This window comes from Nyctibius grandis, chromosome 1 (assembly GCF_013368605.1).
Source record: "Nyctibius grandis isolate bNycGra1 chromosome 1, bNycGra1.pri, whole genome shotgun sequence".
NCBI classification, from domain to species: Eukaryota; Metazoa; Chordata; class Aves; order Nyctibiiformes; family Nyctibiidae; genus Nyctibius; species Nyctibius grandis.
Window position 1 is genome coordinate 68,134,570 of NC_090658.1, and position 20,896 is coordinate 68,155,465.

Sequence of the window (20,896 nt, forward strand, 5' to 3'; positions counted from 1 at the left end):
ATAACCTTCCTGCTGTACAGTGGCCTCTAGCTCTTCCTGTTTGTTGCCCATACTGCGTGCATTGGTGTAAATGCACTTCAGCTGGGCTAGCGGCCTTGCCCCTGACACAGACCTGTTGCCCTTAGGTTCATTTGTGGTTGCCCTGGTCTTATCCCCCTCCCACATCGGACCTAGTTTAAAGACCTCTTAACCAGCCCTGCCAACTTCTGGGCCATAACCCTTTTCCCCTTCTGACTCCGCTGTTCCCCATCTGGCATAAGCAGGCCCGGTGCCATGAAAGCCACCCCGTGGTCAACGAACCCAAAATCCCACCTACGGCACCAGTCTCTTAGCCACGTATTAATCTGTTGTATTTTCATAGTCCTTGCCCTATTTTCACCAAACACCGAAGGAATTGATGATGACTTCTGTTGTCTTCCAAGGCCTTTTCATGTCAAGGCTCTTCCAACAGATAGCAGTTTTTCTGACTAAAGCAGAATAAATGGTATCCAGATTTTTTGGAGGAGTGTTTTATATCTCTTCCTTTGTTAACAATGTTATGGACTGTGTATCTCTGGAAGAATTACAGTAGCTATGAAATGTAGAGGTTGCAGACTTCATAAAGCAAGAAGTGTTAAATTATTCTTTTTTTTTATTACATCTATAAAAATGATAAAAAGAGGTTTTTGCATTTAATTTGTAAATAGTAATTGTCTAATATATACATGCTGCGTTTGTGATGAAATCAGCTTGGATCGAGGTCATTTACAACAGGGAACTTAGTATTTTGGGTGATATTCATAGAAGCCACATCCTTTATCAGCAGAGGTGATCTATATTAAGGATTTGCACTACTGCAAAAAGCTACAGTTCCACATTCTCCTAATACATACAGACCCATAAAACTGTAGCCTAGCATGTTTTGTCTCCTTGAAATAAATTTGAGTTTGGGTGGAAAAGCCTGTAAGAAAGACTGAGGAATATGGTGCTGGAAAACAATTGTTGCATCTGGAGTTTTGTACCATAGACTGAAAGGTGAGTCACTTTATAGCCAGTATCCACTACTTGGCCAAGTTAGGCAAGAAATGTTGGTAGAGATATGCCTTTAGCAACATTTGTGCTGGCAATGAGGTCCCCTCTGACTTTAAAGCTGCTAATATGTACAGTGGTTTGTGGAAACGCAAATGTTGTCCTTTACGTTACAAGTCAGTTGCTAATTCTTCTCTACTTAGCACACTTGGGTGCTAAGTCCTGCTGAGAAGCTGTTTGTGTGCATGTGTGTTTGTTCCGTGTATATGCTTGTGTATATGTGTCTGGCCATGGGAAATAAAGGTTCAGACACTGTATAAAGTAAATTCTCAGTACCTGCAGTTAAAAGGCTTATGTTTCTAGTCTCTCAGTCTATTTTCTAACATCTATGGGTAAAGTTAGTAAACAGGATTGTCTGAGTTACCGATGAATATATGTTACTGATTTCTTAGTTTCACTTCCCAAAGTTATATTTTTGGATAATCAGTCACAAAAAAGTCTCTTTACACACATCACTAGTAACTGAAATGCTATGAGCTATGTAATAGGTTGCACAGATTATATCAAAATATTTTTGGTGTTGAGGATAGAACACATTTAATAGTGAGGCATATAAATATGAAAAAATTAAAAAAAAATTATTTTATTTGCATCGCCTAAAATATAGCTGAGTGTCTAAATTTGAACCTTGCCCGTATATCAGTGTTAACATAATACATACTCACAGAGGACTTTGCTTTGGGTAGGTCAGAAAAAAAGCATGAAATTTGATTAGGTCTTTCCAAGCACTTTTGAATGTTATTAGATCTAAAATGTATACGCTTTAAGACAAATTATGAGAATAAGTCATCTCTGGAGTTCAAGAGAAATATCATCTTAGGTAACTCTATATCGGTGTGTAATAAGCACAGACATGTAGAGGTTACACAGCCGTTCCTGAAAAGTCTACTTATGTCAATAAAAGGAGTATAAGAGAATTGCATTTGTCAAATGTAATTTGCTAGACCACCTCCACTGTAAGACTATCCACTTTCCAAAATCACAGGGCATAAATAGTCTAAAGCAATAAGACAACCATGAAGGCAAGCCACCTTACACAGTTTCATTTATATGCATGGGTGGGGAGACTTGCTGTCAAATCACAAGTTCAATTTTACAATTCTCTGGGTTATTTTAAAGTAGGACAGACGTCTGAACAATACAAACTTTAACTGCACTGTATGAAATTACCATCTTCAGTCTGAAATTATTTTAAATGCTGTTTATTTTTTTTCAGAACTGGCTAGATTCTTCAAAGGAAATTAAGAGACAAATTCGAAGTAAGTACTTCTGTATTCAGATGTTACGCTCCTTTTATTTTCTCACAGAAATATTCTTCATAAGCTTAGTAGCCCGGACGTTGACTAAATTGTATACTTAGAGCATTAAAAGAATTTATATCTGATGATGACATATTGAGCCTTAGAACAGAAAGCAAAGCTTCCATTTCAATCCTCTGTCCAACAAGGAGAGAAAGAATCACTGAGACTTGTGCTGTAGAAGTTAATCATTGTACTGGCTGCTGCCCCAAAACGTTTCTGTATCTTTTTGCAGTTGATCTTTTTGCATCCTGAAACAAACAGTAGACATTTTTCAACTTTGTGCTGATATTTGGGTTATGAGATGGAGAATATAATCTTGCAAAGACGGTCATGTTTGTTGCTGTAGGATATTTAAAAGACGTCGTATAAAAAGAGAATCAGTATCATACAGAAAATTTGTTTTTTTCAATCCTGATCAGTCCACCATTGGCTTTTCTGATAATGTCCATCATTTCTAGAATGGAAATGGAATACAGAGCGTAATCTTGGAATGCCAGACTGCTCCCTACAGTGCTTTTCAGACTTAATCTGTGTAAGAAGTCTTTCTACTTCCTGTACTCAATCTACAACGACTAATTTATTTTACTCTGTTTCCATAAAACTCTTGTCAAGTACTTCACTAGCTAGGTGACTTTTGTAGTAGATAGCGGAGTGAATGGAGAGTAAATTTAGGAAATACTCCTCCTGAGTTTAAGTGTCTCAAAATAAGTAGCCACTAGGAAGTGCTAGACAGCCCTTACTGAAATTCTTCTAATTGCTTTACTCATTTGTGGCCAAGGCAGTTTCATTCTTGGGTGGAAGCCTTCTTCTGTTAGTGCCTGATAGGAAATGTAAGTGGGGAGAGATGATGATCATAAGATTTGCACGTCTGCACTTCCAACACAACAAGAATGTAAGTTAAAGAGACTGGCTTTGAACTCTTTTGGGGAATGTGATCCAGCAGCAGCACTTTTATTTGAGAACAGCAGTGTGTTATTTACAACGATGAACCGGCAGTTTCTTTACTAGTGTTAACTTCCTGTTTTAAGGCAACACTCATGTTTTTCCAGAAATGGTAGTGGTATTAATTCTGTTTTCTTTAGGCCTTTCCAACTGATGAAATACCTTTCTAGGAAGGTGTGATTTATATTTTCAGTAAAGAAATGAAAGTTACAGAAGCTTAATTGGAGACTATTTTTTTTGATCTAACATGCTCTTGTATAAGTAAACTAGACAGATTAAAACGGTGAATGTACTAATATACTTATGCAAGTAGAAGCCACCTGCAATTATTCTTTTAATTAAGGAAAAATTACAGGTATTGTAACTTCTTATTCTGCAGAAATGTCAGTAAAAACGTCTTCAGTAAAAACGTGTCAGTTGTCAAAATGTGGGCTAAAGGCTGTTTTGTTTGGTTTTAATATTTGCAAAAAGACTGAGGACATTGATACTTTTCGTGTTACTGTCTTCTGTAGTGATCTGCATGCTATATAGCCTATAAGTAAGTGTCATGAATCTAAAGTGTTAGAATTGGCAGGAAAATTTTTGGATGCACTATATAACATCTTTTTAACACTGCGTGATATGTCCTACAAAAAACATTTTAAGGGGATCTGATTTTTCATACAGCATGAAGACCTACATTTTATACTGGATATCAAGACCAGTTTCTTGAATTAGGCATCACAATTGGAATTTTTTTCTCTGGTCTATAGCACTTTAGAGTTGATAGGCATAGTGTGTAAGGTAAACAACCAAGTAAGAAAAACACTTTAAGGATTTTAAGCATGACACTTGCTTACACTGGTTTGTAAGTAATCAGCATGATGTCAGTTGTGTTCCTCATAATCAGTGTATTAATGTTCCCAGATACTGGGATGTACTACAAAAACAAATTTTATCCCCCAACTATGTGAGTATTGAGTAATGAGGGTTTTCTTTATTTCAAGCTTAGTTCTAAATATATTTCTTTGAATAGAGATTGGAAACCTTATGTACGAAAAATACTCAATTATAATATATAATTTTAAGGTACCTGTAAAACCTGCTTGTCCATTTGAACATTTGAAATGAGGAAGCTCATTTATTTTTCTCTTGTACAGCACAAACTGAAGCACTAGCATGCTAGATAAGCTTATCTGGCCAAATACATTGATCTGAACATACAAAGGAGACAGATTTGGACGTGAAGTTCAGCATGTCAGTTTGCAGCTTAATATTTATAACAATCTCTGTCTCTCTCTTACATGTGAACAATAACAATACTCTGCACACTGGGCACATGTGTACCACCTGTGACTGGGGAAGACGAAATAAGAATCCTGTAGTTTCCCCTAAGCCACATTCTGCATCAGGCTGTCTCTTGCTTAAGATTCAGGGTCCTCAGGCCTTCTGTGTGATCTTTCATTTGTCCAGGTTGGCCTTTGGCTGGGCAGTTATGTTGGATCTCAGCAATTATTGATATTACTTCGGCTAATGAACTTGATCCACAAATTACTGGCTCTGTTCTCAGGGCTACAAAGGTGGCAAAAAGCTTGTTCGCTTTCAGCCAGCCTGATCTCTTCAGGAAAATTAATGCTTGACTTTTTTTAACTCATGTAATTGGATATCCACTGGCATGTGTTAAAACCTCTAATTCAATTAGGGACAGGTGGGGTAGCTACATTTCTGTCACTATCTTCTTGAAAATTGCTACATCTAAAGTGGATTCAGGCTTTTTCAAAATTGAGAACTTCAGCTTGAATATTGTGATGGTACAAGCAGTAGCAACTGACCTTGGAATACTCAAATCCCAAACTTCAAAGAGGATGTGGTGGTTCACTCTTATGTAAAAGTTAATTTGAGAATTTATCTCTGTGAGATGTTGTACATGCAGTTGATATAGAACACATGATATTCCACTCAGTTTTGTCTATGAATATTTTCATACCTCTCGTTCTCAGTGTAACAGAATTGAATGAGTAAACTACATAAACCTGGTTTCGTCATAGCGTTTATTGCAATTGAAGATCAATCTTTTCTCTGCAATTTAAATGTTCATAATTATGAGTAAAGATTAGACGTGAATGTATAAACCATCTGTTTTGGGAAGCCTAATTATTTGCTTTTTATTGTTTGTGTAATTGAAGTGTTTGAAACTGAGTTATACACCCTGGTTATCTTTCCCTTCACACAAATTTTGAAATTATTTTTGGGATAGAGCCTGGTTTTGGTGGGGGTATAATTCATTCTCTTCCAAATGGAAATTGTGGAACAGTTGTTTAAATCCAAGGTAATGTTATGTCAATTAAATCTACTTCTGTTTCTATTTTTATTGAAAAAAATACCATTTTATTATAAAATATAGAAAATTGCATATTGCATATCCTGTGTTGTCTATCTTATAACTGATGGAGAGGATCTGGATGTCTAAGGGCAGAATAGACTGGTGTAGGGGTTTTTTGTGTGCATTCTCACCTAATAAAGGACATATTTAACTGTTTTTGCTGTTGAAGTTAACAGTAAAGTCTCCCTATCTTTTGTCAGGAGAACACCTATTTAGCCTGAAAGATTCTAGAAACTCATCACTGTACCCAGGGTATCATTAATCTGAGCTAATTTAGGTTAACTGTGTCCACCTAAGGTAAACAGACTTGGTTTTTGAAGGAACAGGCACTTTCAGGAGGTGAGTGCATTCTGAAATAGGCACCTGAGAGGGAAACAAACCAAATGCCCCTTTTCTGGGCTATGAAGGGAGTCAGTGGTGTCTTGTATATATAATTACATTTCAACAGTCTAGAGTTGAAAGAAACTATATATCCACTAGCATCAAAAGAAATAATGGTTATGGTGATAGAAAAGTTGTTTTCTTTTTAGAAAGGAGCAATTAACTGAAGGACTGAAGACAGAAAACTTAATTTGCTTGTTACTTGATTCAGTTTAATTCTTGAGGGTGGTGAGGGAAATCCTCTGTAATTCTATGGAAGTGGATTAGAACAGATGAAATAGTAAAATAGGTAAGGCAGCCGCTGGCAAATCTTGGGCTATCAGTTTAAACCTTGCTCTTTATTCACGCTGAAGACTGTCCTCAGCATCCTTTTGTTAATGGGCATCCTGTCATTCAGACTGGGGAACTTAAAAACAGCCAAATGCAATACTGGCCTAGTCTTTGAGACATACTTAGCCATCAGTTAAGGTAGTTCTGGGAATGTCATGGAGCTGAAGTGGATTTTTGTACATTCTTGGTCCTATGGTATATTCTGCAACACATCCTAAAGATGATGATACAGAAGAATAACGATATGGTTAAATAGGTGTATTTTCAAATTGCACAGTAGACCAAATGGTGATAAATTCCTAAATACAATTCTGTGAGAATAATATAGCACGATTTTAGAATTTTGCAACACAGGGTACTAAAATATTCAAGAAATTTAAAGTTTGTATTTAAAGTGCTAAGTAAGTTAGAATTAATTAAGGACAAGGCTTGCATTTTAAATGTATGGCTATAGTTGTCTGATTTCAATGCTACCAAAACATAGTTAAGCTCAGGCATCAAAATATGGGGGTTGCTTTATGTAGGGTCACTTTATTTAATATCCCTCTCTTATATGTAAACTGTAGCTAATTTAGATCTAAACTGATTACACTAGAGTCTAGCTTACAGTTGGTGAAGAGAAATAAGCACCTGTGCCAAGGCAAGAGTTGTCCTGCATGTCTACTAATTATAAAGAATGATTTTGCAGTTTGGAGATGTCTGAGTTCATGAGCTGAATCTTGTTAGTCCAACTAGGGCTGGCTGGACTCCGTTTGGTTTTTTTTTTATGTTTTTTTGAAAATGTAGACTGGATATAAATCTTACTTCTTTTATTTTCTTGATGGTAACTTAAGCAAAATATAGAAGAAGTAATTTTTTTAATTTTATGGAGCATTTTTACATCTGTGAGCAGTGTATCTCTCCTAGTTACACAGTACCTAAAAAATGTTAGCTGAGACACAGACTTATCATCAGAAAAAGCCTTTACTGGAAAAAAACAACCTCACTTATTTCCCAGTTTGAATGGGATGAATCACGTTAATTGTATGCTGCTAGTTGGTTGGTTATATTGCATTCTTTTTCTCTAAGAATGTGCCTAAAGTTGCCGCAGAAGCATTTTTGAGGTAACAAGCTGTCTAGAAAAATTTTTGACATTTCTATAGCCCATATTATTAAACATCAAAACAGAGAGCCTTATCAGGGACAGAATGCTAAATATCATTTTAAATATCAAATAATTTTTTTTTTGTCTTGGCCACCAATTCAAAGCGGCAGTAATAGTGTGCATTATTGTGTGAAGACAATTATGTTTGTATGTAGCCATTATGTGGCTATAAACAGTATGCTGTAGTGAGAAATATAAATATAGACTGTGCGCATTGTAATATACTTGCTAGTCTATATTCAGAGGATAAATGTGCTTTCAGTAATCAGGCAAAATATAAGGTCACCAACTGTCCAGAAAATATTTAGTAGAAAGTCAACTGCAACATTTTTTCTATGGATTAGCTATGGGAATTAGCATGAGTAGACACTGACATTTTTCACATAGTCTATAGATTCAGAGGCTTTGTGCTCTTTTTAGCTTTTTATAAAGAATATAGATTTTTTTTAATTTGTTTTTGTTTTTGTTTTACTTCAAACCATGTCTAGATCTCTTAGCTACAGCACTTTCTGAAAGCTAACTGTAGAAGTGATGACAAGAGGGAGAAATAGTTTAAGCAGGAATTCATCTGTAAATGATGGAAGTGGGCTAATCTGTTCCATCTTCAATTCTGTTTGTTCATGCTACGTGTATTAATTAGTATTAGACATTTTTAAAGGTATTTCTGTCTTAATTTTGTCCTGCACTGCATTTCAGTGGATGATGCAATGAGGCATGTTTTACCCAATTCAGTACTATGTGTACATCAAATAAATGAGACTATTAGACTTTTTCATTTAAGGAGTCCTGCCTTATTTTGTAAGCAAAGTTATCATTGTTCTAACAAATAATTGATAACTGGGAACATTAAGATATGCTAAAACCCAGAGCTCTCAAAAGGAAATAGTGACTTAGCAGCCAGGTAGAGAATGAACTTGACATTTAATCAGAAATTGCAGTGCTCCAATGAATAGTCATGTCTGAAAAATTGAAATAATTTTTGAAATGGTGAAAGATATTCGGTTACTGGACTGTGTGGAAGATAACTTCCTAACACAACTGGTTAGTGAGCCCACCAAGGGAGGTGCCCCGCTAGACCTTCTGTTTGCAAACAGAGAAGGTCTGGTGGGAGATGTGATGGTTGGAGGCCGTCTTGGGCACAGCGACCATGAAATGATAAGAGTTTTCGATTCTTGGGGAAAGAAGGAAGGGGGTCAACAAAACCTCTACCTTGGACTTCTGGAGGGTGGACTTTGGCCTACTTAGGACACTGGTTCAGAGAGTCCCATGGGAAATAGTTCATGATAACAAGGGGGTCCAGGAAAGCTGGACATACTTTAAGAAAGAAATCTTAAAGGCACAGGAGCAGGCCATCCCCATGAGCCGAAAGACGAGCCATGGGGGAAGAATTACGGCTTGGTTGAACAGGGAGGTCTCGCAGGAACTTAGGGGAAAAAAGAAGGTTTATGATCTTTGGAAAAAGGGGCAGGCAACTCAGGGAAGAGTACAAGGATGTCACCAGGTCATGTAGAAGGAAAATTAGAAAGGCGAAAGCTCAACTAGAACTCAATCTGGCCACTGCAGTAAAAGATGATAATAAAAAGTGTTTTTATAAAGACATAAACAACAAAAGGAGATCAAGGGAATATCTCCATTCTTTATTGGATGTGGGGGGGAACATTGTGACCAGGGATGCGGAAAAGGCTGAGGTGCTTAATACCTTTTTTGCCTCATTTTTTTACAGTAAGACCGGTTATCCTCAGGGCAACTGCCCCCCTGAGCCAGTAGATAAGGACAGGGAGCAGAATAGACCCCTGTAATTCAGGAGGAAGTAGTTAGCAACTTGCTGTGCTGCTTGGACGTTCACAAGTCTATGGGACAGGATGGGATCCACCCAAGGGTACTAAGGGAGCTGGCAGAAGAGCTTCCTAAGCGGCTCTCCATTATTTATTATCAGTCCTGGCTAACCGGGGAGGTCCCAGATGACTGGAGGCTGGCCAATGTAACGCCCATCCATAAGAAGGGCTGGAAGGGGGATCCTGGGAACTACAGGCCTGTCAGCCTGACCTCAGTGCCCGGCAAGGTCATGGAACAGATCACCTTGAGTGCGATTACACAGCACATACAGGACAATCAGGGGATCAGGCCCAGTCAGCATGGGTTTAGGAAAGGCAGGTCCTGCCTGACCAACCTGATCTCTTTTTATGACCAGGTGACCCGCCTAGTGGATGAGGGAAAGGCTGTGGATGTAGTATACTTGGACTTCAGAAAAGCCTTTGATACTGTCTCCCACGGCATTCTCCTGGATAAGCTGGCAGCCCACAGCTTGACACGTGCACTCTTCACTGGGTTAAGAACTGGCTGGATGGCCAGGCCCAGAGACTGGTGGTGAACGGTACTGCATCCAATTGGCGTCCGGTCACTAGTGGTGTCCCGCAGGGCTCAATACTGGGCCCAGTCCTGTTTAGTATCTTTATTGATGATCTGGATAAAGGTATCGAGTGCACCCTCAGTAAATTCACGGATGACACCAAGTTGGGTGGGAGTGTTGATCTGCCTGAGGGTAAGAAGGCTCTGCAGAGGGATCTGGACAGGTTAGATAGATGGGCTGAGACCAATGGCATGAAGTTCAACAAGGCCAAGTGTCGGGTCCTGCACTTGGGGCACAACAACCCCATGCACTGCTACAGGCTTGCGGAAGAGTGGCTGGAAAGCTGCCTGGCGGAAAAGGACCTGGGGTATTGGTCGATGGCCGGCTGAATATGAGCCAGCAGTGTGCCCAGGTGGCCAAGAAGGCCAATAGCATCCTGGCTTGGATCAGAAATAGCGTGGCCAGCAGGGCGAGGGAAGTGGTCGTCCCCCTGTACTTGGCACTGGTGAGGCTGCACCTCAAATACTGTGTTCAGTTTTGGGCCCCTCACTACAAGAAAGACATTGCAGTGCTGGACAGAGTCCAAAGAAGGGCAACAAAGCTGGTGAAGGGTCTGGAGAGTATGTTCTATGAGCAGCAGCTGGGGGAACTGGGATTGTTTAGCCTGAAGAAAAGGAGGCTGAGGGGAGACCTTATTGCTGTCTACAAGTACCTTAAAGGAGGTTGTAGCGGAGTGGGAGTTGGCCTCTTCTCCTGGGCAACTAGCAACAGGACAAGAGGACATAGCCTCAAGCTTCGCCAGGGGAGGTTTAGACTGGATATTAGGAAAAATTTCTTCACAGAAAGGGTTATTAGACATTGGAACGGGCTGCCCAGGGAGGTGGTGGAGTCACCATCTCTGGATGTGTTTAAGAAAAGACTAGATGTGGCACTTAGTGCCATGGTCTAGTTGACATGGTGATGTTAGGTCAAACGTTGGACTCGATGATCCCAGAGGTCTCTTCCAACCTGATTGATTCTGTGCTTCTGTAAATTTTGAAACAAAGCACCCCTTCACCTTTAACGGCTGTGAAATTTTAATATAGTTTTTTTAAAGTAAATAATCCTAAACAAAAATGTCAGCACTCTTTTCAAGCATAATGTTGGAAATGGCATTTCAGTCTTGTTAAAATACACATTTTTCAAAGCATGATTTATCTGTGTAGGACAGATTTTTAAAATTGCTTACTGTCTGAAATTCAACATTAACAAGCTTTATAAAATTATTACCTTTTTTACCAAAGATTATTTTTTTCTAAATGTTTCACCACAATATTGTTCGTATTAGGAGCAAAAGGGCAAGAGGAAGACAAAAATGGCTACTTAATTGTTTTGATAATATTTTGATTTATTTTCTTATCTTCCTTCAGCATTTTTAGCGGATCTGCATTGTAGTGTTACTTTCATTATGTTTGGCAGGATATGATAAAGCTCAGCTGCATTTGCTTTCAAGCAGCATGCAAAGCCAAACTATTAAATTATTTTCCTAGGCTCCTATTTTGGGATTTTCTATTGCATATGTATGTGTGCATTGTACTTAATACAGTCTGTTTGAATTAGGAAAGTTCTACGTTTTGTCAAGTTATTGGTACTTTCCAATGAGCATATTCCTCTTGCATATAGTGTTACAATATTGGTAGATTAACATTCTGAGAATGTATTTTAATTATTGATGAGTGACTTCAGCTTTCAAATCTTAAAAATTTATTTACAGCTAGAGCTATGACTAAAGGCAACCATTTATGCTTTGTCAAATTATTAATCTAGTTTTAAGCATGTTTTTACTTAAAAAATGCATGTGGTGTTAACAATTCTAACACATGAGAATTTAAACTTAAAATATCATTGCTGTTATAGTTGCTAAAGGTATTGTTTCAGAAAAAATATTTGAAAGGCACAATGGCTAATATTTTTTGTCTTCCATGCATTCTGTATGAATATGAATAATTTACTTATTATCTTTCTGTTGTATGCAACACAGACCGCATTTTGACATCTCATGTTCATAGTTATTGTACAGTCTCTTGAACTAACAGTCAGTTTAAACAGGGGGAGACTGTTAGCCTTGGAGGAGTTGGAAATAAGCACAAATTCAATGCAAGTGTCTTTGAACACAGACTATCTTAAAAGCAGTGATATATTATGGTAGTTTTCAAATTAAAAACTTCTGATGTTTACATAACTTATTGTAGAACAATCTTTGAAAATAATTTTTAACATGCTAATCTTTCACTGCATGTGTGTATGAGTTACTACCTGATAATGAAAATAATCTATACTTCTTACGAATATAGTGTAAAAAGAGGGAAAAACTTTCTTCAAGATTTCAGTGATCTAAAATTTATATGACTTCCAACATTTTTCAGTAAGGTTCATTCTTTGCTTGCTTCAGCTTTTTTGAGATTAACAATCAGACATTTCCCATGTTTAGGTTTACCTTGGATATTCACCTTTAATGTGAAGTTTTATCCTCCTGATCCTTCACAGTTGACTGAAGACATCACTAGGTATGCATAGTTCCTAATTTTAAACTTAAAAAATACTGTTAGTCTAATTTGAAGGCCATATAAAATTTCTTCTTCAGTTTCTGGAAGCCATAACATGTTTGGCTATTACTGTAGGACACTACAGATGCTCTTATATCAACTGCTTTTTGGAACAAGGTTGAAAAGACAACGTGAAAATTTCAGAAAGAAACCTTAGAAAGAAGAATTTAATCATAAGTGGGGATATGATTTGGGTGGGAGGTAAGATGTGAATGACCATATTTGAAAGAAGCCAGTGGTTTATTGTTGGGCTGCTGCTTTATTACATAGCAAATGATGATGTGGGGATATTGATATTAAGAGCAGAGCTGAAGGGATCCAAGGTACATCAGTAATAATCTAGGCTAGGTTGGTGGAAACATAGTTTTATACATACGCATTAAATAAAAGCACAAAACATAATAAAATCTGAAAATAATTCTCTTCCAAAGTTCTTAGATAGAAAGTACTTAGAATGCCATGGATAGTAGGCACCTAAAAAGTAACACTATGAGACTGACATAACCAGTGAGTAGAGTGCAGGGAATTGACGCTCATGTTTTCAGGAGTTATGGAAAACCTTAACACTTAGTTTTGGTTTGGAGTTAGCTGAGTCTTCTGTGGCAGGATATATGTTACTACACATCACATCGGATCAGTCTTCTGCACAAAGTAAGATAGCTACACAAGTGTGTAGTTGATATATCGTTACAAATGGTCTAAGACATTTAGTACACAGTGTATCTAAAGGAAGATGTCCATGTTTTCTTTGAAAATTTTCAGCAAGTTGGTTGAATTTTCAATTGCTTGTTCAACCAGTAAAAGCATTTTAATGGTTATGGCTTAAAACTAAATTCCTTAAAATGTAAGCTTCACTTGTGAAACTCTTTTTCTGTTTACATTAAAGATCTGTGCTAGGATAGGGTGTCTACTGATTGTTAACTTGTTAGATTTGGTAGAAGACTGTATGCAGTACCTGAAATATTAAATTCGAATACATAGATAGTTTAAGGAAGGCAGTTATGGGTTCAGTACTAAACTGGATTTCTTTTGTGTATTACATGACTTGATTAGCTCATGAACTGCAAGGGATATAAAAGTTAGAATTTTAAAGCCAACGGGAAATTTTAAAGGAAATGTATGGGTTTTCATTTGTAAGCTTTAGGTTTACAGGCTACAATATGAAATGAAGGAGTTTCTAAGTCAGCTTTTGTTACAAATTAGATACAGGTTTTCATGCATTTATATTGGAAATCAGAATTTTTCCTGCTCTTCACATTTTTCATGGAAGTAATATTGACTCTTAAAAATGGAAGTGAAATTTACTGTGTAGCAATAATGCTCAATGTAAGGTGTAACAAATTATTAATGCATTGACTTATTTTAAAATATGCTTATATGATTACATGTATCTCAATAAATTCTTCCATATCTCATAAACTTGCCATTGTAACACTTTCTCTGTTCTTGTTTTTGTTTGTTTGTTTTTTCCCCCTTTCCTTTGTCTTGCAGATACTTCTTGTGCCTACAGCTTCGTCAGGATATTGCTTCTGGTCGACTGCCGTGTTCTTTTGTGACTCACGCCCTCCTTGGTTCATATACCCTGCAGGCTGAGCTGGGTGACCATGACCCAGAGGAGCACCGCAGTGACTACATCAGTGAATTCCAGTTTGCACCCAATCAAACTCAAGAAATGGAAGACAAAGTAGCTGAGCTGCACAAAACACACAGGTGTGTCAGATACAGTGGGATTAAATGAAATCATCATACTTTGTCACGTTTATGTCAATTCTCTTAAGAGTATGTGTAAAACTGCTAAGCTGAAGTTCATTGTTACTTTCAACATCTTTTGCTGTGTAACTAGAATCTCTTACTTTCATGTGTTTAAAAATTTCAGTTGAAAATAGTAGCTTCACTAAGATCTCAGACAAGAACTTTTGGAGAAAATATTTTTATCTGAGCATATGAATTAGTTTAAGCAACATACAGCTAAAATACTTTGAAAAAGTGAAGGTGGAAATCTCTACTAAAGAAATATAATATGCTTTGAAAGAACACTTTCCCTTTAGGACAAAAACGCTATTGATACTTTACAAACTGTTTTTCTATGTGTCTGAATTCCAGGATTCCACTCAGTTTTGATTCTCGGTTCTTTTGTCAATAAACTCAAGGCTTATTCAATGGTTTTAGGGGCTTGACTCCAGCACAGGCAGATTCCCAGTTCCTAGAAAATGCGAAGAGACTCTCCATGTATGGAGTGGATTTACATCATGCCAAGGTATTGGGGATTGGTTTTGTTTTGTTTTAGGATAGACATGCTTAGTATTATAGAACATAGTATGTATAGATTATTTAAAAAATTTTGTACCCTTAGTTCTTAAGTAAAAACCTTTTATGTCTTGGTCACAATAATTACTCAGTGTACAGCTCTAACATCCTAAGAATTTATTTTATTCAAAAGAGCGGCTAAATAAATTTTAAATGTCAGGTTTTTGATGCCAAGGAATCACAGAATCATAGAATCAATCAGGTTGGAAGAGACCTCTGGGATCATCGAGTCCAACCGTTGCCCTGACACCACCATGTCAAGTAGACCATGGCACTAAGTGCCATGTCCAGACATAGGGCCATCAAGTGAAGCTTAAAAGAACACGTAATTGTTTTTGTAATACAATGAGAGTTAAAAACAGAGGATGGGACGGGGGGGAGGTCTTGGGGGAGGGTGTTTTTTTGGTGCTTTTTCCACTCCTCTGGATAGGTCAAATAAAATTTGCATTTCTAGTGGGATTTTTTAGTTAAAAACCCAACAAACCAACTAACCAACCCCCTCCCACTCCTCACACAAATCCAAAGTCTTAAATCATTAGGAAAATTAATGCATTGTAATCGTATCAGTCCTATATTTAAAAAAGAAAACCAAGACTTTTAAGTACTGGAGAAACATTGTGTAATTCTCTTTCATATGGAAAGATTGTGCACTTGTTTTTGCAATTTTCCGTAGACTTTCTCCTGTGTTCTGTTAGAAACATTTGAAAGAAATATCCTTAAATTTTTATTTATGTACGTTAACTATGTCTGTAACATTTATTCATTTTTTAATACAGGTGCAGCATGGCAGTTCACTTGGTCTGTAGTGTTTTAAGGAACTTAGATTTTTAGAGTTTTATTGGAGCTTTCTTTTGCCATAGTGAAGTAACTGCAAGCATTAGAAATGCTGTTTGCCAAAATCTGCTTGCAGCTGTTAGTTATGCTAGTGAAACAACTTTTTAATGACAGTGTCAGCATTTTATGTAGTTGATTTGTTGTTGGGGAGGACGTGAGATTCTGCTGTATTGTGTACTGGTATAGTCTATCAAAGCCTTATCATAAGCGATGAGTTTTGTAACCTGTAAAACTTGCATCAAACGCTGTCAGTGGAACAGAATGCTCAGAAACGCGGCCTGCCACCACTTTGACTGAAATCATTATGTTGACATTTTCACCCAACTATCCATTACTTCTTGTACCTTTATTGGACCAGTAGGTGACCATGATCACCAACTTGTTCAGACTTTCATTGACTGTTTTAAGCTGGAAAGGCCTGTTTTAATTTTTCTTCTTTTAATATTTGTTGAAATTATTGCTAGCATACCCACCATACCTCTCCTTGCTTATAAGTTGTTGACTTACTCCCTATTGCCAGAATATTGAAGAATTTCCCAGAACTGTGGCATATGCAGATAGAGGCGTGCCAAAGCCATTACTTTAAGCCTTTCCAATAAAAATATACTTGGCTATTTCTGCTTAAAGAATCTCACTGTCAAGGTCTTTCAGGTTTGAATATGAAACAAGTCCCAGTCGCATTATTCCCACAAGGTATGCCAGCAATAACTACTTGTTTGGAATGTTATTAATCTGATTTTTATGAAATTGTCTCATATGTGATAGGATTCTGAAGGTGTGGATATCATGCTGGGTGTATGTGCTAATGGACTGCTCATTTACAAAGATAGACTCCGGATCAACCGCTTCGCTTGGCCAAAAATTCTGAAGATTTCCTACAAGCGAAGTAATTTCTACATCAAAGTCAGGCCAGCAGAAGTGAGTAGCATCTTTCTGTCTTTGTTTCTTTTGTGAGATCGTTTCTATCCAGCAACAAGAAAACATCCTCATTTTTTTCCTAGATGTCCACACAGGTTTATGTTGGATTCAGGCAGAACTTAGTGTGTTTTATTTTCCTCTTCAGATTCTACTGATCGTATTAAACACCTGTCTTGATTAGTAAATGCAAACCAAGAAGAAAATCTATTTTCTTTTGTTGATAGATGGCATCTTGTAATTTTTTTTTTAACAGGGAAAGCTCATTACACTGACCATGTTCTTATTGTCTATACAAACTTGCAGTCCTGGGAGAGAGCCAGCTTCTCTTCCTCTTTGGGTATAATTGTTCACTAAATGTCAATGCATCTATTTTATGGGTGTAACCGAAGGCTTGAGTTGTCCTGTAGGACGCTATAGCTCTTTCTGTTAGCTGCTGTGGAAATAGTGAATTCAGCTTTCTTTTCAGATACCATTATAAGTTTGTGGGAGTTGCTGAAGGAGGGGGGGTTATGTTTTGAACACATTGTAACTGGAAATTTAACAAAAAAGAAAATGTCAAACACTAATGCTTTTTTAGATTATACTCTAAAATGTTTTAGATAGCTTTTACTGTGTGAATAAATAGAAGTCTAAACACCAATAGTGTAATACTAACATTGTAGTCTTGTAAGTTTTGGAACACAGATGTATTGTTCTTGCACTCACTGATGGTGCATGGATGTAATATTTTTGCTAAGAAACTATTATATAGTGAAATGGATCAGGTAAGCTCAACACTACAGTATGGATTTCAGACTTTTATTAAATCCAAGTAAAGTGTGCAGCACAACCTGCAATACAATTACTTCATGCAGTTTAAATATAAATACCTTGAGCAGCTAGTCAGAAAATCAGCAAGGAACACTGAAGTATTATTGCATTTCTCAAAAGAGTCATTAGTACAGGTAGGAAGTGATAATGTGATTTATTACCCATCATGACTAACCCGCCAAGTATAATTTTATTAAAAGGCTGGAAACTTACAAAGTCTTATGACAGAATTACAGCTTGTTACACTAATGGAACTATCTGAACTCTGCCTCCTAGTTAATAGCCGGCTTAAGGAAATGGGTTAATCTATTTGTGGATTCTTTCCAGCTGGAACAGTTTGAGAGCACTATTGGGTTCAAACTGCCAAACCACCGGGCTGCTAAAAGGTTGTGGAAGGTTTGTGTGGAGCACCATACTTTCTTCAGGTAAATGATAATTTTCTGCTTCCCCCGCTTTGGCAGGTATGCTCATATCTTTCTTTTAAGGATATGAGGAAAGTAGAGAAGATTTCTCCTCTCTTTGCCCCTAATTTCTCAGTCCAGTAACACCTCGTAGACAGAAGACACCGTAACAATCACTGACCCCAAATTACCAATTCTGAAAATCTGAAGTACAACTAACTGCTTTATTTAAACTTTCAGAGTGCTAACAGGATGGAACTAAACTAGTGATCATACGTAAGACTTCCTGAGAGATTTGAGTCTTCAGAGTGGCTATAAAGCCACTATACTGCTTCACAAGAAGCTCTCAGGGCTTGACAGTAATCTTCATTCACTCCATTTTTCAGAATATTCTACTGAGTGTAAATGCTTACAGCTGAATTTTTCCTTATTTATAAACTGGGCCGAGTTCACAGTCATACTTTAAAGAACAGAGAATCACTTTAAAAACAGACTACTATTTGTTTATGTGTTAATCCATAACTTTCCCTGCATTTTTTTTCCCAGCAACTGATAAACATAAAATTCTGAATTGGTCATTGAAACTATGGTCTATTTGCAAATGAGCACTTGAACAATAGGCCACAGAGTTCTTTTTCTTTCTACTTCCTCCATTGAAAAGGAATTTGAAAAATCTTCATTTGATTTTTAAAATAGCACAAACTCCATGAGGGGAGTGCATGTGCCTCATGCAGCCTCGGAGTCACAGATTTAGGCTGAATCTCTTATGCATTGAATAGGCATTGAACCTGAGTTCCTTGCTTCAAATGAGCATAGTAACTAGGGTATCTAAAAGGTAAGCTTTCTCCTTCAGTAGCCTGTTTCTTATTTTAAAAAAGCAATTGTGTTTTAAGGTAGATGCAATCCTGTTGCTGAATACTAGTCTGAGCTGAATATACTTGCTAGGCTGAGACCTTCAGAGAACTTGGGGACAATGAGACCTAAGCAGTTCGTTACTGGAACTGTCTCATTTCAGTATTCAGATTTTCATTTAATTTAAAATATTCTTGAATGCAATGTTAGAATTTGTGCTGAGATTGGCAATCAGTCTCAAAATGCTTAATTTAGAAGCACTTCTTTTTTAAATCCTGATCAAAGATTTTTTTTTTCATGTTTGATAGAATTCGTTAGTTAAGTTTGTTAAGATACATAGTTCACCATTCTATTCTTCTTTAAAATTTGAAGTCTGCTTTGGCTGTTGATGTCCGTTACCACCAATAGCATGCAGTTCTGTCTGCAATTAAAAGTTTATCACATGCAGTGATTTGCTTTGCTGGGAAACTGTATTTCCTATTTTTATAGTAATATAATGGACCTGAATAGGGAAAAAACAAATCTTATGGAAGTCAAAAATCCTAAACTGAGAACTACCATTTGCAAATATAAAAGTTTTCAGGAGCGTTAATATGTATTAGATAATCTTACTACAGAAATTCTGACATAATAAAAATAATTGGATTTTATTCCAATCAGAAGTGGCTTTTCCTAACCAGGAATGACATTATAATGAGAATTACGTAACAAATACTTGAACCATTCTGTAAAATCCATATACTCCGCTAATGTCATCAGACAGAAAATCCTCAGAACCTCTCATCCTGATTTAAAAACAGTAAAATAAATCCAGCTCTATTTTTCTCCAAAGATAAAAATCAGAAAACAATTGCTACAGTCCAAGAGACTCTAGCTCTTTCAGAGCACGTGTAGAGCTTGTATATGATACCACAGTAAATTGTATTCAATCGAGATGTATATTTTTAGCTTCCAGATCTCTTAGCATGCCCTATATAACATTGTAAGATTCCTTGTGTTATCTTTTGCAATGTTTCAGTTTTTCTCAAATAATTACATTAAGATCCATCTTCTTATAATTTATGGGAAAGTCAGTCAGCATGTAAAGTTATTTATAAAAATTTGTAATGAACTATGTGGAAAATAACAACCAAAAGGCATTGGATTCACTTGTGTTAGCTCAACCTTCTAAGATTCCAGTACCATTTTCAAAGAGCAACAATCTATTTTAAGAAATACAGTCAGACTATGTATCTACATTAATCTTTTGAGGTAAGCTTAGTCTGCAGCTCTGGATCTTAACTAATGGCTGCAGAAACCTGTTTATAATTCTGCTTTATGATGTTTTATTTGAAATTTTCATGACTGTTTCAGTGTCTCCTCAGAATGTCTTAAAACGGTAAAAGCATAGTCTTCAGTTATTTTATGTAATTAAGCTTGTAATACAAAAAATCCATTCAAATGCCCTTAATCAGGAAGTAATTAGTTCTCTTGTTTTTTCCACATTAAAAGATTAAAAGTTTATCTCAGCAGGGTGGAAGATAAAAAAGGCAGTTAATGCTGTAGCCTTGCCAAGACTGGAAAATAAAGAACAGAAAGAACCTTGGAAAAAACCCTCTTAGCCTTTTTCCTCTTAATGCATAATGCACTCTCTCTTGGAAATAATGTGGAGAAATAAATTGTCACAAAGATTGCATAAGGCTGTTTTATAGAAGCAATGAAAGTGAAGCTCCAGATACTTGTGATTTTATTACATAAGTGGCCTTAGTGCAGAAGGGTGGGTAAGTCTGTCTTGAATTCTGTTTTCTTTAAAAATGTCTTGGAACAGATTAGGATTCAGGTGTGTGCATATGCATCTTAGGCATGCAGGATTGGATCCTTCTGGCTAACACTCTGACAAAGCTATAAACATCCTCTCAAAAAAAATGGTAGCCTGCTACCTAGCTCACCACTGTTTTTGCTGAGTATCTGAAAATTCTTCAGTTTTGCTGAAATATCTTTAGAATGACTGTCAGTTTTCAGAACCCACCACTGGATACTGTCTTATATGTTGGATCGGATTCCACTGACACAGATATTCCCTGTGCAAATGCTTCAAAAGAGGAGAATAAAGTCAGCATACTTTTAAGTCTCGATTGCCCATCTGTGCCATCCTAACCACAAAGGGCACAGTAGTTGCTGGTTCTGCTTGAAAGAAGACAACGTTCAGTGAGCTTCTCATTCTTTGCAGATCCTCAAATCAAAAAGCTCTGTCTGGAGTAGTCTGATGGTTTTATACAGAGGGAGAATAGGCCATGGAGACTGCCATGCTGGGTGAGCATGTATTTGCAGC

At 37.0% G+C, this 20,896-nt stretch overlaps 1 protein-coding gene across 14 annotated transcripts in view; it reads left to right on the forward strand.

Annotated features, from left to right (window-relative positions):
* The window catches only part of EPB41L2 (erythrocyte membrane protein band 4.1 like 2), a 140,849-nt gene that overhangs the window by 88,503 nt on the left and 31,450 nt on the right, over positions 1–20,896 (forward strand). For all 14 annotated transcript variants that reach the window (XM_068397098.1, XM_068396994.1, XM_068397058.1 and 11 more), the window contains exons 6-11: positions 2,285–2,327; positions 12,349–12,424; positions 13,955–14,173; positions 14,633–14,720; positions 16,370–16,522; positions 17,660–17,757. In XM_068397098.1, coding sequence (XP_068253199.1) covers positions 2,285–2,327; positions 12,349–12,424; positions 13,955–14,173; positions 14,633–14,720; positions 16,370–16,522; positions 17,660–17,757 — 677 coding nt within the window. The remainder of the gene's footprint in view (positions 1–2,284; positions 2,328–12,348; positions 12,425–13,954; positions 14,174–14,632; positions 14,721–16,369; positions 16,523–17,659; positions 17,758–20,896) is intronic.